Genomic DNA, 16169 nt, shown 5'->3' on the forward strand with positions numbered 1-16169 from the left:
TGCTGAAGACCCAGAAATGCTCTACTTTCTTGGCTTACATTTGGGTCTAGTGACTGTTTGAGCACTTACTTGAATCCAGGGTGGAGGCCCCCTGGAGAGCTGCAGGTGGCAATTATTTTGTGCTACTGGGGGATCATTGCAGGGGGTTTTTGAGGGGGCATGAAAAGGTTGCATCTGCCCTTTTGCCTCATTGTCCCTACATGGGATCTCAGTCTAGTGTTGAGAGCTGTAACTGGAGCCCTTTCAAGCCTTTGAAAGAGTTCACTAAAGGACTTGTCACTGAAAACGGCTTTTTTGTTGCGATTTGTTCCGCATGGTGGGTCTCTGATCCTAACTTGTTGACACCCTTTTCTGATTATTTTGCCGGACACAGTGGTTTTACAGCCAGTGCTGTCCTTCCTTACAAAGGTTAATTCAGCATTTCACATCAATCAGATGGTTGTACTTCTGGACTTTGCCCAGGAGGAGTGTGGTCCTGAGTATCATTCCCTGAGGTGCTTGGATGTCTGGAGAATTATCATGCATTACTTATAAGTTACTAATGCCTTCTACTAGTTGGGCAAGTTATTTGTCCTTCTGGAGGTCTCTGCAAGGGGGAGGTGGCCTCCAAGGCTAATCTGAGCTGCTGGATAAAGGAGACAGTTGGCTTATGTGCTTAAGGGGAAGAAGCTTCCGGAGTTGGTGCACGTGCATTCCACATGAGCTTAGTCAGCATCCTGGGCGGAGATGCATGCAATTGCGCCTTTTCTGCTCTTTCTCTCCATCTGTGGTAGGTTGCAGAGAAACGTCTCATATTTCTCGTTTATATTTGAATGTGTTTAGTTGAAAGGGTCTGATCTGAAGCTTTGTCAGAAGGATACTGGATTCCTGCTGCCAGCATCACCTCTTAAATAGAGGCTATGATGTCATACAGGAAATCTGTTTTGTTTGCCTTCATATGCTGGTAGGGGGAAATAGCCCACTTGTCATGGGTGGACTAGTGTAGCAGGACTATTGGAAAGGAAATTAACAAGTAAGGACATTTCTGCTGCTTCTGTTTCTTGAAGAGGAACGTTCTTCCATAATTCCAGAGTCCCTAATAATGCTGATGGAATCTGTTAACTGCAAAGATAACCATATAATGACAAGTTTAAGAAAACCATCCAAAGTGTGTGTGTGTGGCAACATCAGTTAAAAGATTTAATCTTTCTGTAATGGATAGGGCTATGCAAAGCTCAAACCTTTTGGTTCAGGCTTCGTTTTTGGCCCACTGTGGGAAATATCGTATTTCCCACGGTTTGGGCCTTTGAAATTCAGGGGGACCTGAATTTCGGGTTAGTGCACGCTAACATTTTAACATTAGCATGCACTAACCGGAAAACAAATTTTTCCCAAAATTTTGGGAAACATTTGTTTGGGTTTCGGGGTCCCCGAACCAGGATGAGTTAGGCAATTTCGTTGAAATTGCCTAATTCGTCCTAAACGAATGCACATCCTTAGTAATGGATACCCCAGAGATACATTTTAAAGGGGGCAAGACTATGGGGAGGTTGTCTTTTGGTTCAGTAAAGGAAAAGCTGAAAATTTCCAAGATGAATGAGCTAATTGTGTTGCCACTAGGTGGAAGACTATTCCTGTAGAGGGGGTGGAGGTGGGGGGAGGGTGTCTGTCTTAAAGGATGCCCAGGATAGGAAGTTAGAGGGTGTGCTTATAGGCATGTGGATAAAGGTGAACCGGTAGATGCAGTGTACTTGGATTTTCAGAAGGCGTTTGACAAAGCCCTCATGAGAGGCTTCTAAGAAAACTAAAAAGTCATGGGATAGGAGTTGATGTCCTTTAATGGATTACAAACTGGTTAAAAGACAGGAAGCAGAGTAGGATTAAATGGTCAATTTTCTTGATGAAAAAGGGTAAAGAGTGGAGTGGCTCAGGGATCTGTACTTGGACCGGTGCTTTTCAATATATTTATAAATGATCTGGAAAGGAATAAGACGAGTGATGTCATCAAATTTGCAGATAATACAAAATTATTCAGAGTAGTTAAATCACAAGCAGATTGTGATACATTGCAGGAGGACCTTGCGAGACTGGAAGATTGGGCATCCAAATGTCAGATGAAATTTAATGTGGACAAGTGCAAGGTGTTGCATGTAGGGAAAAATAATCCTTGCTGTAGTTACGTGATGTTAGGTTCCATATTAGGAACTACCACCCAGGAAAAAGATCTAGGGATCATATTGGATAATACTTTGAAATCATCAGCTCAGTGTGCTGCAGCAGTCAAAAAAGCAAACAGGATGCTAGGAATTAAGAAGGCAATGGTTAACAAAATGGAAAATGTCATAATGTCTCTGTATCACTCCTTGGTGAAACTGTACCTTGAATACTGTGTGCAATTCTGGTCGCCGCATCTCAAAAAAGATATAGTTGCGATGAAGGTACAGAGAAGGGCTACCAAAATGATACAGGGGATGGAACAGCTCCCCTATGAGGAAAGGCTGAAGAGGTTAGGATGTTCATCTTGGAGAAGAGACGGCTGTGAGGGGATATGGTAAAGGTATTTAAAATCATGAGAGTTCTTGAATGAGTAGATGTGAATCAGTTATTTACACTTTCGGATAATAGAAGGACTAGAGGGCACTCAATTAAGTTAGCAAGTAGCACATTTAAGACTAATCGAAGAAAATTATTTTTTCTTCAATGCACAATTAAGCTCTGGAATTTGTTGCCTCTGAGTCGTTGGAGTACCTGGGGTCTCAGATAAATGCCAGGGAAGGCCAGATCTAGTTGAAAATTGCAATCTTGTTGGCCCATACTGTGGAGGCATATGTATAGGGACTTTTAGTTTTTATTTTCCCTGGGAATTTATCAGTGTGTATTATAACCAACCAAATGGCAGAAAATTGGTGAAAAAAGACTCCCCCCCCCCCCCCCCCCCCCCCCAGTGATTTTATCCTATTTTTGTTGATTATAATACACACATAAATTTTTGGGGAAAAATAAAATAAAAACTGAAAATGAAGGTCCCTACATCTGTTTTCCAAAGGGGAAAGGACTGGGTGTCAGTATGTGGTTGTAGAGGTGGATCTACTGTTAGACTAGGTGGAGAAGCATGTAAAAACTCTCTGCTGTTCATAGAGGGGAGAAGAAAATGTATAAGCAAACTTCCTCAATCTCAGCAGGCTAGATCCTGGAGATTAGTCTATCCCAGGTGGCATTCTACCAAGTTATGACCAAATGGGGAGAACCAGTGTGGTGGATTTGATGGTGGTCAGCAGCAGTGTATAGGTGTAAGGATTTTTCAGTTGGACAAAAGGTAAGAAGATAATCTGGTTTGGATTCCCTGATTCAAACTTAGCCAGTTAGGATTGTCTTTAGTTGTTCTCTCCATAGCCTCTTCTATGCAGAGACTTTCAGAAGATTCCCAGACATCAAGGGCTAGTGTTATTGGTAGTGTCTGATTGGGCAAAGTGTCCCTGGAAATGCAGATCTAGTGAGTATGCTGGACAGGATTCTATTGTTCAGGAGCAGTGGTTCATTAGGATCCAGCTCGCTTTTGTCTTATGGCTTGGTCCTTGAAAGGGCTCATCTGTCAGAGAAGGGATATTCTCAGGAAATTGTAAGTACTCTTTTGTGGTACAAGAAAATTTCCATATCCTTGGCATATGTGAGAGTCTGGAAATTTTGAGGTTTGGAAGATCTCAATGAGAGAAGGTGTGGTCTGTTAGAATTGCTGCAGGGTGTATTGGATAAGGGTTCATCCTTAACTCCCTAAAAGTGTAGGTAGTGGCTATTGTCTGTTTCAGAAGCTGCTGATGGAGGGGGGAAAACCTTCTCTCATATGGATATTTTTTGTTTTCATCAGGGAGTGAAGCATACTTGGGCTGTTGTGAGAGAGTCAGTACATGCCAGTTTTTCTTGTCTTTTCAATAGATGTATTTTCTGAGTTTTATGTATGTTTAATTGTACCCCACCCCAACATTTGGAGAGTATGAATTATAAATCTTTTTAAACCATTAAATAAAATCTGTGAGGAAGATATTCAAAATTAGATGGCTAAGTAAGCCAGCAGGATAAGACTTATCCGGCTAACTTACAAGGGTTATTCAGCAGCACAGCTATGCCTTTGAATATCCCCATAAAAATCTCTAGTTAGAGCCTCTGGAGGCTGGAACGCCATCCAAAACATAGTGACACCAATGGATAGGATTTAGGTTGGGGCTGGGATTCCAAGAAGGCTGACATAGCTGGATGTGCCTGAGGCTGCCCTGCGGGCTCTAAAATCTTTCCTTGCAATACCTCACTCTGGAAGGAAAAGAAAGGCCAGAGAGCGGGAACAACTCTCTTCCTCCTCCTAGTGTTTTGCTTGGCCCGATGGACACTCATGTTAGCCAGGGAGGTCTGGCTCCGGGGTTGTGCTCGCTGATGAAGACCGGGAAGAGGTAGTATCTGGCCCCCTCCCTAAGCTATCGATCTTTGTCCCCAGATGAGCGACTTCCCCCAGTAAATCCTGTGGAAGCACAAGGGTCAGACTCGAGAGAGAGGAACCTCCATTTTATTAATTTTCCCAGAGATCTAACTGTTGCTCCAAAAGAAATATCTCAGACATTTTGAAGATTCCGGAACAGACATTTCTATTAGTTTCAAAAGTCTATTATATTCCCCCTTTCAAGAAGGAAATTGCCAATCCAAATGATATGCAGGTCCTCTCTCCTGTGATGAAGTCACCATTAATTTTAACTGCAGTTTTGGAAATATCCCAGAAGGATCTGGTTAAACCCAGCTACATTGATATTGTCTCTTCTTTTAGAATCTGATAAAGATTGGATTCTTAGAATGCTTTTCTGTCATCGCTTAGAACCTTTCCTGAGTTTGTCTATGCTTTCCCAGACCTTGCACGGCAAACTCGGAAGCGAAGGAAGCAATTTTTATTATTGTAACCCAAAGTTCTAGAGTTAGAGGCTTTTATTTTAAAGTATCCTTGCAATTGTATTAAGTATATGAATGCATTTTTTTTTTTTTTTACAATCACAACTGCTATCTTTTTTGAGTAACAAATCTCCTGTTACTTTTTCTTCTCCTGATATTACTTAGGAAGTTTGTTTATGATAGTCTCTCAATATTGTATATGACCTCTGTTGCTAGTCATTACCTTTTCTTTTCCTTTAATGGGAAATGTTTTCCTGAAGACGTGATATTGGAATTTTTATGTAGAGGACTTGAAATTTGAGGCTGACAATTCCTTTTTCTTTGGTTGGTGAATTGAATACCTTTCTTATTTTTTTTTTCTTTTTCTGTCTTTCATATGATTTCACTTTCAAGTGTTTTTCTTGAAATGTATGGGAAATATGCATAAATAAATTTTAAAAAAATTCTAGTTGGCTAGATAAGACTAATTTATGCAGTTAACTCAACTGGATAAGTCTGATTATCTGCACTTATCCAGCTAACTTAAACAGATAAATAACTCCTCCCTAAAAAAAACCATTTCCCGTCTACCACTTATCTGATTTAGTGGCAAAATGATTCAACAGATGCTCATTTCATGCCCACTGTCCATTTCCCTAATTGGAGTGTTTCCATCATTTCAAGAACCACTACTGAGCTCATCTACCTTTGGTGCTTTGGGCTCGCTGACACAGAGCTTTCCTAAAATAAGCATCCACAGCATAATTGGCTTTCCGTTCTCTCTTGGGTGGATCTGTGAAGGCTATCTAGGAAAAAAAAAAACCAAACACTCACAGCAATGACCATCTTCAGAGATTTTTTTTTTAATCACCACCATTTTAACATACAAACATTAAGAACTATTGCACAAAGTATCTCTGCTTTAATACTTACATGAGTAAAACTTCAATTTATCAAATTAAGATCATTTATGTGATTAAAGGAACTAAATCAACAGAAATTCACATTTTCCTCCTGGTTAAGTACAATTGCATAAATCATCTGTTCTCTGAATTAAAGCTAAATGCAATACAGATTTGATAGCATTTAATTTCTGGCAGGATACAGTACAGCAGATTCCATTTAACAGGACTGCTTGCTATAAGAATATATCCATCTGATTTTAAAACAGAGGATGAATCCTAGACAAAATGGCTTTGTAGATGTGTATTACAACCAATCAGATTATTAATTCCAACACAGGTTGTGAAACCTGTGGTTACCAAGTCATGAATGTAAACTTAGATTTGATGACTGGTGAGGGAAAAGTGCTTTTCACAATATGTCTTCTCCATTGCTCAAAAAGATGCATCTGTGGTAGCACCAAGTAAAGGGACATTTCTCACTCACAACAGAAGAGGCAGCTTGGAAAGTATCCCCTCACACTGATCTCAGAGAGGAGGAGGGAGGCACTATAAAGCCACAGAAGGAGAGAGGTAGAGCAATAATGAGGAATGATATGAGAAGAGAAGTGCAGAAAACAAATACACAGAAGAGGCCTGTGGAAGAGAGGATGCAGAGCCGCCTCTGGAAGGGACCATGTACTGCTAGAACTCCCTCTAGTCCCTTCAGTAGTACCAGCTAATGAGTATACATTTTTTTTAAACTACTGAAAGGTGAAGCTGAAACTATAAATATATATATAAGTATATAGAAATATACAATATATGCAACCTCTGAAAAAGGAAACAAGGAGAAATAAAGGGGAGGAGGAAAATATAGGAGAAAATAGGAAAATTTAAGGCTAATGCACTGATGAGCCAATTCTGTTATACCAATAACAAGAGATCATTGGTTCCCTAGTGGATGAGGAGAAGATAACATCTTATGAGCCTCAATAAACAATTTCAGCTGTTCTGGAGAAAAAAAAACTCTGAACAATATTTTACAACATTTACAGGGGTAACACAAAACGAATGAGGCTCCTAAAGACAAAGTATGTCTTCTAAGGTCCAGAAAGGCCTTTCTTCTTTGCTGTGTCAATCGAGAAATATTGGGGAAAACTCTCAATTTTTTGACCCAGAAAATAGACATTTAAATTCTGAAAATAAGCTTTTTACTTAACTAACTTCAGAAAAAAAAAAACAGAATAGTCCTTTCAATGATTTCTGGAGAAGACTATTCTAAAAAGCCCATTAGGTTTAAAGAGGAAACTACAGGAGCCTCTTGACCAGAAGCAACATTGGGTTGAAATGAAGATGGCAAAAAAAAAAAAAAAAAAAAGCTTATTCACAGAAAGAAGTGTCTCTGGAGCAAAATGCAAGCTTTCTACTAAATATTTCTTTTAAAGTAATCAAGGGTAATTCACCCATGATCTTTGAAAAATTCAATACAAAAAAAGTAATTTTTTTAGTGGAATTCTCCAGAGCTTCATTTCATCGAGACATGCTCCTTGTTCTTGCAAAAAAGCAGTTTGAACCCCTTGAATTAGTCATAAGATCTCATAAGAACATACCATACTGGGTCAGACCAAGGGTCCATCAACCCAGCATCCTGTTTCCAACAGTGGCCAATCCAGGCTACAAGTACCTGGTAAGTACCAAAACACTAAGTAGTTCTCATGCTAGTAATAGCAGTGGCTATTCTCTAAAACAACTTGATTAATACCAGATAAAGGACTTCTCCTCCAAGAACTTATCCAAACCTTTTTTAAACCCAGCTGCACTAACCACATCCCCTGGCAACAAATTTCAAAGTTTAATTGTGCGTTGAGTGAAAAAGATTTTCTCAGATTAGTTTTAAATGTACTACATGCTAACTTCATGGAGTGTCCCCTAGTCCTTCTATTATCCAAAAGAGTAAATAACTGATTTACATTTACCTGTTCTAGACCTCTCATGATTTTAAAGACCTCTATCATATCCCCCCCCTCAACCATCTCTTCGCCAAGCTGAAGAACCCCTAACCTCTTTAGCCTTTCCTCATAGGGGAACTTGTAGTTCGAGCCTGGATAAATGGGGCTCAATTTTTAAAGTAAGAAGATCCATTTTACTTAGAGGCACAAAGAATTTGGCCAAACTTAGCAATCATGTCCCAAAGGGAATCCATTGTTACTTCTGCTGGTTTATGAAAGAGTTGGGGGAACTCACCAATGGGAAAAGACTGCCCAGAGGACAAAGAAGCCATTGAAGAAATGCCATCCAGCAAGATCTGCAGCGCAGCAGTATCATTCTCTGAAGAAACTGCAGCTAAATCAGGAAGAGACGCTCCCAACTTCTGCAGAGATTGTGCGGACAGCAACATCTCCTTGGCCTCCCTACCGCACTGGCTGCAGAGACTTCATACTCCTGTGACAGTACTGTACTCTGAGAGGAAGCACATCCGACTGACAGCAGAGACTCTTGAGGTTAGGGGCTGAGGGAAACCACCTCTTCTAGTTGGGCTGATGCTCCCTCAGACCCAGCAACGGAGAACTGGCCACCAGACAGAACAGAAACAGGGGACGCAAAAGGTGTTATAATTTGCTGTCCCGGGAGGTGAGTAGGTTTGTAAGGGAAAACTTGCACCTTCCCTTTTCTTTTCGGAGCCATTAGAAAGGAAACAAAACTTTAACAGCAGACCGCAAAAAAACCAGCATCCTCAACTCGCTGCTATCTTGTCCTCCCCCCAAGCTGTTTACTCTTAAACCAGTGTGTTTTGGTAGCAGTCTATTCCATTCCGGGGACAGTGGCAGGTGGGGAGCTTGACGGGGGCGGTACACCTGTCAAACCGTAATGCAGGTGTCCTAAGGTGAGCTCAGGGAGGACAGAAACCTCCCGTGGAGCAGAAGGGCAAAAGCTCGCTTGATCTTTATTTATTTTAAATTTCAGAGTTGGAGGGATTTTCAGACAAGGTGGTGAAGATTCACAAGGTTTCTTTGTGCCTCCCTAAAGGTGGTTTTGCTCTTTTCATCTTAACCAGATAGTATGTTTCCCTTCTTTTCAAAGGGACTCTGTGGAGAAGAGTATGCTCAGCTTCATCATTTAGATGTTAGGAGAGGAGTTATGTGGTATTTACAGGTCACTAATAATTTCAGTACTTCCAAGCATCACTTTGTTCTATTTAGTAGGGATGTGAATCGTTTTTGAACAATTAAAATTATTGTCAGATAATTTTAAAATCCTCCAAAATCGTTAGAGTGCACGATACAATACAAATGCCCCCCGATTTATCGTCAGGGGCATTTGTATTGTATCGTTAAATAGGGCACGGGAATTATTTGGGGGAGGGCAGGAAAACCGGCACACCAAAACAACCCCTAAACCCACCCCGACCCTTTAAAACCAATTCCTTACCCTCCCCCACCCTCCCGAACCCCCCCCAAAATGTTAAGTTACCTGGTGGTCCAGTGGGGGGGGGGGGCCCCCCGGCGCGATCTCCCGCTCTCGGGCCATCGGCGCCATTTTAGCTGCCACTAATTAAAATGGCACCGATGGCCCGATTTAAAAAAAAAACAAAAAACAAAAAAAACAAAAAAAAAAAAACCCACCCGACCCTTTAAATCGATCCCCCACCCTCCCGATCCAATTTACATCGCTAGGGAAGCCCGACCCTTTAAATCGACCCCCCACCCTCCCGATCCAATTCACATCGCTAGGGAGGCCCGCGCCACTAAAAAAAAAAAAAAAACAAAACACCCAACCCTTTAAATCGACCCCCCCCCCCCCCCCCCAAAACCTTTTAAAATTACCTGGTGGTCCAGGGGGGCCTCGGGGAGAGGAGAGATCCAGGGGGGCCTCGGGGAGAGATTTCGCGGCATCAGCTGTTCTTTAAAAAAAAAAAAAAAAAAGGGCGCCGATGCCCATTTGCCCTTACAATGTGACAGGGTATCAGTGCCATTGGCCGGCCCCTGTCACATGGTAGGAGCACTGGATTGCCGGCGCCATCTTTAAAGATGGCGCCGGCCACTTTACTCATCAGCCCCTATTATTATAATAGGGGCTGATGCCCCTTTGCCCTTACCATGTAACAGGGTATCCGTGCCATTGGCCGGCCCCTATCACATGGTAGGAGCACTCAGCCCCTATTATTAAAGATGGCGCCGGCCATCCAGTGCTCCTACCATGTGACTGGATTGCCGGCGCCATCTTTAAAGATGGTGCCGGCCACTTTACTCATCAGCCCCTATTATTATTATACACAGAGAGACTTAAAGAACTTCAAAATGTACTTCTGGAAGAGAGAAGGGAAAAGGGAATGTTAGAAACACTGAATGAAACTATTCCAATTCACATATCTTAACGATCAGATTCCCCCCCCTCCCCCAGCCGAATCTGATCGTTAAGACAATCTGGCACACGATTCACATCTCTACTATTTAGTGGTTCTAGAAATGGTGAAGGAACTTTGAAGGCTTCAATAGCTCGCTGGATTAACAAAATCTTGAGGAAGCAGCATGAAGCAATCTTTTATAGGGAAGCTTTTAATAAAGAATTGTATTTGTAATGCAGCTATAATCAATTTTACTGGTAATTATTTTTATTGTAAAGTACTATATCATGTAACTTGTTTTAACCCACTGTTTTATCCTTTGTACTTGGCCTAGAGTGACTTTGATATAGGCAGATAAAACAAGTGATAGGGGAGGGCTTATATGTCAAAGATATTTCCGGTTCCCAAGAAATTGAGGGCATATTCTACCAGGATACAGGTGGCTTCCTGGACAGAACTTAGCCTGCTGTTGCTTTTGGAGATTTGCAGAGTGACAACTTTGTCTTCCTTGCAATTTTTTTGAAGCACTATCATCTCAACCTTGGAGCCAGGGAAGGGGCTTCCTTTGGTTTAAAATTCCTGAGAGCAGACTTGGCAGCGTCCCATCCAATAGAAGGATAGCTTGGGTATATCCTATGCATCTGGACTGGTTTGACTGGATGAAGAGGCAGGAGAAATTAATTCTTACCTGATAATTTCATTTCCTTGAGTTCAGCAAACCAGTCCAGAACCCCTCCCTGTTCTGCCAAGTATATACTCCTGATTCATTTTCAGAATAACTGCTTGTGTGTGCTAATCAGCACATTGAATATTAAGGTAATAAACCTTTTCAAGGAATGTGGGATATGTCTTCCATTTTTCTTTTGTTTTCCCTTGGAAGCTCTCTTCAGTCAGATGACTAAGGTATTGGACATCTTAGAATACTGTATGTGGCATAGGAGGTGAGGGAAAGGTTTACTGTATTAAAAATATTTCTTAGCTTGTTATATAGAAAATTGGCAAGCTGAGATCAACACAGGAATCTATAGAAGGTGATGCCAGCAAGCCTGTCTCCATCTGCTGGTTGGGAGGCTTAAACCCATGTGTCTGGACTGGTCTGGCTGGACTCGAGGAAATTTTCAGGTAGGAATGTAATTTTTCCTTTCCAGATGACACAATACTGTAACAGGATAAACACTGGGGGAGGGTGCAAAAATAAGACCAAAAAAAATTAGAATGATCATTGGTTTGGAAGTTGTGCTTCAAAGCAATAAAATTATGTAGGTATGGAGATATCAATCAGTCACTTCTCATTTAGGTAGACTAAGAACTGGAAACTGCCAAATAGGAAAGGGACTGAGGGGTAATCCTCTTAGATATCCTGAACGTTGCCAGAGTAATAAAACAGGGAAAGCTAACTGTATTCTCAGCTATATAAGATGTATCACTAGCAAGAAAAAAGATGTAATGTTGCCCTTATGAGACATCACCTTAAAGATTGAGGGTATGGTCTCTAGAACTGAACACAGACAGACCTAGATGGAATGTAAGCAGTTCAAAGAGAGGCTACCAAATAATACAGTCTGGAAATCCTACCCAGAGAGACTTAAAGAACTTCAAAATGTACTTCTGGAAGAGAGAAGGGAAAAGGGAATGTTAGAAACACTGAATGATTTATCATCTCCTCTTTAATCTGAAGTTACTTGCCATAAAAATGAAAATACATTCAAAGACAAGGGAAAGATGGAAATCTCAGCAGAACTAGGAGGAAAATACTGAAACTGGCAGATGTTTGGAATAGTCTTCCAGCAGCGGTGATAATTACCTAAAATTTGGTAGAATATAAGCATGTTTGGGATAGATATAAAGGGCGGTGGTAATAGCTGTTTGGGGAGCAGCAGACAAAAGAAATGGAGGCGTTCAACTCTTTATGAAAACCTATATGCTCAATTACACTGAACAATAGAGGAACTAAAAGAATGGCATAAGAAGCCAACTTGTGCAGAACAGAGATATAGCTGCTTCAAATTCTTAAGAGGATGCACAGTCAACCAACCAACATGAAAGATGGTATGTTCTTAGATACAATTGGGAGGAGATGAACTTTTCCTAGGAAGGAATGCAATCTGACTTGGCTATGATTCTTAATTAGGGAGAAGGAGCAACATACTCCATCTCCCACCACATTAGTAATAGGGTAAGGAAGGGTAGTGGTCACAGCTGGAACAGAGAATGTGGTCGTTTGTATGACAGTCAACTGATCACAGTATTTGGAGGAGTTGACCAAATGTTTATTTGCTGACATCTGCTATATAATTATTACTACTGCTTTAATTTATAATCATTAAGAGTGAAGGAGTAGCGTAGTAGTTAGAGCAGCAGGCTATGAACCAGGGAAGCCAGAATTCAAATCCCAATACTATGACCTTGGGCAAGTCCCTTCACCCTCTATTGTATCAGGTGCAAACTTAGATTGTGACCCCAGTGGGGGATAGGGAAATACCTATAGTACCTGAATGTAATCTGCTTTGAAATAGCTGAAAGGCAGCATCAAAATCAAAAAAATAAAATTTCTTTTGTCTGCAAAAAAACCCCCAGATTCTCGTGTGTTGATCTTCAGTCAGATGACTAGGGTATTGGACATCCTAGAAGATTACTGTATGTGGCGAAATTACGAGTACTGCAGACTGGATGGACAGACTCCTCATGAAGAAAGACAAGTAAGTATAGATAGCTGCTTTTCTTTTCTTTTTTTTTTTACTAAATATCTTTTTTTATTAAATATATCTTTTTTTTTTTTACTAAATATATATATATTTTTTTACTAAATATATACATATTCTTAACTAATTTCTCTCTTGTTTTGAACAGGAATCAATCAATGCATTCAATTTGCCTAATAGCACGAAGTTTATATTTATGCTTAGCACGCGTGCTGGTGGTCTTGGAATAAACCTTGCTACTGCCGATGTTGTCATTTTGTATGATTCAGACTGGAATCCACAAGTTGATCTTCAAGCTATGGTTTGTATTTTTTTTTTTAAGAATCTGTTTTAAGCAGTTAAAAAAAAATTATGCATCTTCCTTTGTTTACCTTGGAACAGTGACATTGTGCCTAGTTTTAATATCTGATTCTGTGAGGTGGTGCTTTTTTTTTTTTTTTAAATACTTTAGCTATTAAAAGTTGCATGTAGCACTTCAGAGATCACAGTGGACGAGTAGGCAGAACAAAATATTACATTAACCTAGCAAGTTGATAAAATAATGAATTCCCTGTACGTACAGGATCAGTCCAGACGGTGGTTATGTCCCCCGTCCAGCAGATGGAGTCAGAGTAAACTTTTGAGGGTGCTGGTATATAAGCTGGTGCACCCTCCTAGATCCCCAGTATCTCTCTGACTCCAGCAGATGTGAGGAGGGGATCTCTTGTTTCCCCTAATTAGTGGTTTTACGCTATATATACTTATTTTTCTCTCTTTCTTTTGATGGATCAAGTTATTTAAAAAAAAAAAAAAAGGAAAGATTTGTTCCTGTCAGAGGGAAGCCGGTTTCCTTGGCCCCTCTGCTCATCCTGCCATCAGGACTGCCTCTTACCTCCTTTATTTTCCTCTCACTCTCCTTGTGATCTTCAGGGGTAAGCTTGGGGTAGTTTGTTTTTGCTTGTGTTTCTTTTCTTTTCAGCACAGGTTCGGTGCAGCCTGAGGTGGATGCTGGTGGGGCCAGCCTCTCCCCTCCTTTCCTTCGCGGCGTCTCACCTCCCCCGCGGCCCTGCGACGTTTCATTTCCCGGGGCCGCAGGCGGCACGGAGGTCCCATTCCCCTGCTGCCCCTGGGGTTGAGGGTGTTTGGGCGGTTGACTGAGGGCACGGCGAGCCCGCTCCTCCCGCGCTGCGATCCCCAGCTTCTACACGCTCGGTGTGCTGCGTCCGACTTGGGCCTCGCGCGATGCAACGCGCTCGCTGTCCGTCCTGCGGTGGCCCGGGTCACGGCGCCTCGAGGGACGGTCCACGTGGCCGGTGCCTCCCCGGGGGGGGAGGCGAGCGCCGCCCCACCGACAATTTCGCCGCCGCGCTCGGAGCGCCGCGGGCCTCGAGGGGTAGCCCCGCCCCCGTCTTTGGCGGGAGCGGCGGCCATCTTAGAACTAGAAGGCAGCGTGGGCTCAGACACGGAGGAGCCGACTGAAGATTTCTTGCCGTCCGCGCCCCCGATCTCGGATTCGGGGCCTCTGCCTTCCACGTCCGGGCTCACCAGGGACCCCCTGCCCCCCCCTCAGCGGGGCCGCTCAGTTTTTCGGCGGACTTCGTGGTGCTTATGCACCAGGCTTATTTACAGAGCCTGAATCCACAGGGGGGGTCAGTTGTCTCTCCTCCCCCCGCCAAGGCCCCCAGGACCTCGGGCGCTATGGCGTCGGTACCAGGGACCGTGGGGGGCGGCTCCAGGTTGCCCCTTAATATACCTCTCTTCCTAGGTGGCCCGTCGCCCTCGCCGGACCTGGGGGGCGACCCTTTGTCACAAGTGGATGACTATTTGAGCTTGACAGCGCACCTGGAATGCGATGACCCGCGGGTCCTTCGCATCTTTCGCAAAGAGGAATTGGCGGATCTCATTCCCCACGTTCTCAAGGAACTGGACCTCGACCCTCCCATTGAGCTCCTTCTGTAGCCTCCGCTACCACCAAGGGTGATCCTGTCTTGGCAGGCCTGCGCCCCCTGGCAAGGACCTTTCCCATTCACGATTCATTTCTCCAGCTTCTCGTGAGGGAGTGGGATAACCCGGAGGCGTCCCTTCGGGTCGGCAGGGCTATGGACAAGCTCTATCCTCTACCGGGGGACTTCCTGGACCTTCTCAAGGTCCCCAAGGTTGATTCGGCGGTGTCCGCCGTCACGAAGAGAACTACAATCCCGGTCACAGGGGGCACTGCGCTTCGGGATATACAGGATAGAAAGCTGGAGGTTGCCCTCAAGAAGATCTTTGAGGTCTCGGCGCTGGGGGTCCGGGTGGCTATCTGCGGTTCTCTGACCCAGAGAGCCGGGCTTCGATGGGTTCAACAGCTCCTCACCTCTCAACAGTTACCACCAGAGGAGGCGGCCCAGGCAGACCGTCTGGAGGCGGTCATTGCTTACGGGGCAGATACGTTGCACGACCTGCTGCGGGTCCTGGCGAGGACCATGGCATCGGCTGTTTCCGCCAGATGCCTCCTGTGGCTCAGGAACTGGGCAGCGGACGCCTCCTCCAAGGCGAGTCTGGGAGCTCTGCCCTTCAAGGGCAGATTTCTCTTTGGCGAGGACCTCGATCAGATCATCAAGACCCTGGGGGAAAATTCGGTCCACAGATTGCCTGAGGATCGACAGCGTGGTTTTCGTCCGCCTTCTGGAACTACCAGGAATCGCTACCGCGCTCAGAGGTGTTACCGAGGCTCCAGGCCGCAGGGCCCTAGGACACCATCCACCAGGTCGCAAACGTGGACTCGGCCCTTTCGGGGTCGCAGACCCGCCAGGGACTCCTCGACACAGGGAGCCTCAGGCAAGCCCTCACAATGATGCCAGGCCAGTCCACTCCTCGCTGCCCCGGATTGGAGGTCGCATAGCTTTGTTTCGCGAGGAATGGACCAACATCACCACGGACCAATGGGTCCTAGACATCCTAAGAGACGGTTACGCGTTGGAATTTGTTCGGTCTCCCAGGGACCGGTTCATCTTCTCTCCCTGCGGGTCAAGTCTCAAGCGCCTGGGGGTGCAACACACGCTGGACAGGCTGCTGAACCTGGGAGCCATCTCGCCCGTCCCCTCAGAAGAGGTGGGCTCGGGGCATTATTCAATTTACTTCGTGGTTCCCAAAAAGGACGGATCCTTTCGTCCCATTCTGGACCTCAAGGAAATCAACAAGATGCTCCGGGTCTCCAAGTTCCGCATGGAAACACTCCGCTCTGTCATTGCGGCGGGGCATCAAGGGGAGTTCCTAGCTTCCCTCGACCTCACGGAAGCTTATCTGCATATTCCGATCCATCCGGCCCACCACAGATTCCTTCGCTTCAAAATCTTGGGTCAACATTTTCAGTTCCAGGCGCTGCCCTTC

General features: G+C 43.9%; 1 protein-coding gene across 3 annotated transcripts in view; it reads left to right on the top strand.

Annotated features, from left to right (window-relative positions):
* SMARCA5 (SWI/SNF related, matrix associated, actin dependent regulator of chromatin, subfamily a, member 5) overlaps positions 1-16169 on the top strand; it is a 453245-nt gene that overhangs the window by 230976 nt on the left and 206100 nt on the right. For all 3 annotated transcript variants that reach the window (XM_029599292.1, XM_029599470.1, XM_029599377.1), the window contains exons 12-13: positions 12694-12815; positions 12967-13119. In XM_029599292.1, the coding sequence (XP_029455152.1) occupies positions 12694-12815; positions 12967-13119 (275 nt within the window). The remainder of the gene's footprint in view (positions 1-12693; positions 12816-12966; positions 13120-16169) is intronic.

The sequence above is a fragment of the Rhinatrema bivittatum genome, chromosome 1 (assembly GCF_901001135.1).
Source record: "Rhinatrema bivittatum chromosome 1, aRhiBiv1.1, whole genome shotgun sequence".
In the NCBI taxonomy this organism is placed as follows: Eukaryota; Metazoa; Chordata; class Amphibia; order Gymnophiona; family Rhinatrematidae; genus Rhinatrema; species Rhinatrema bivittatum.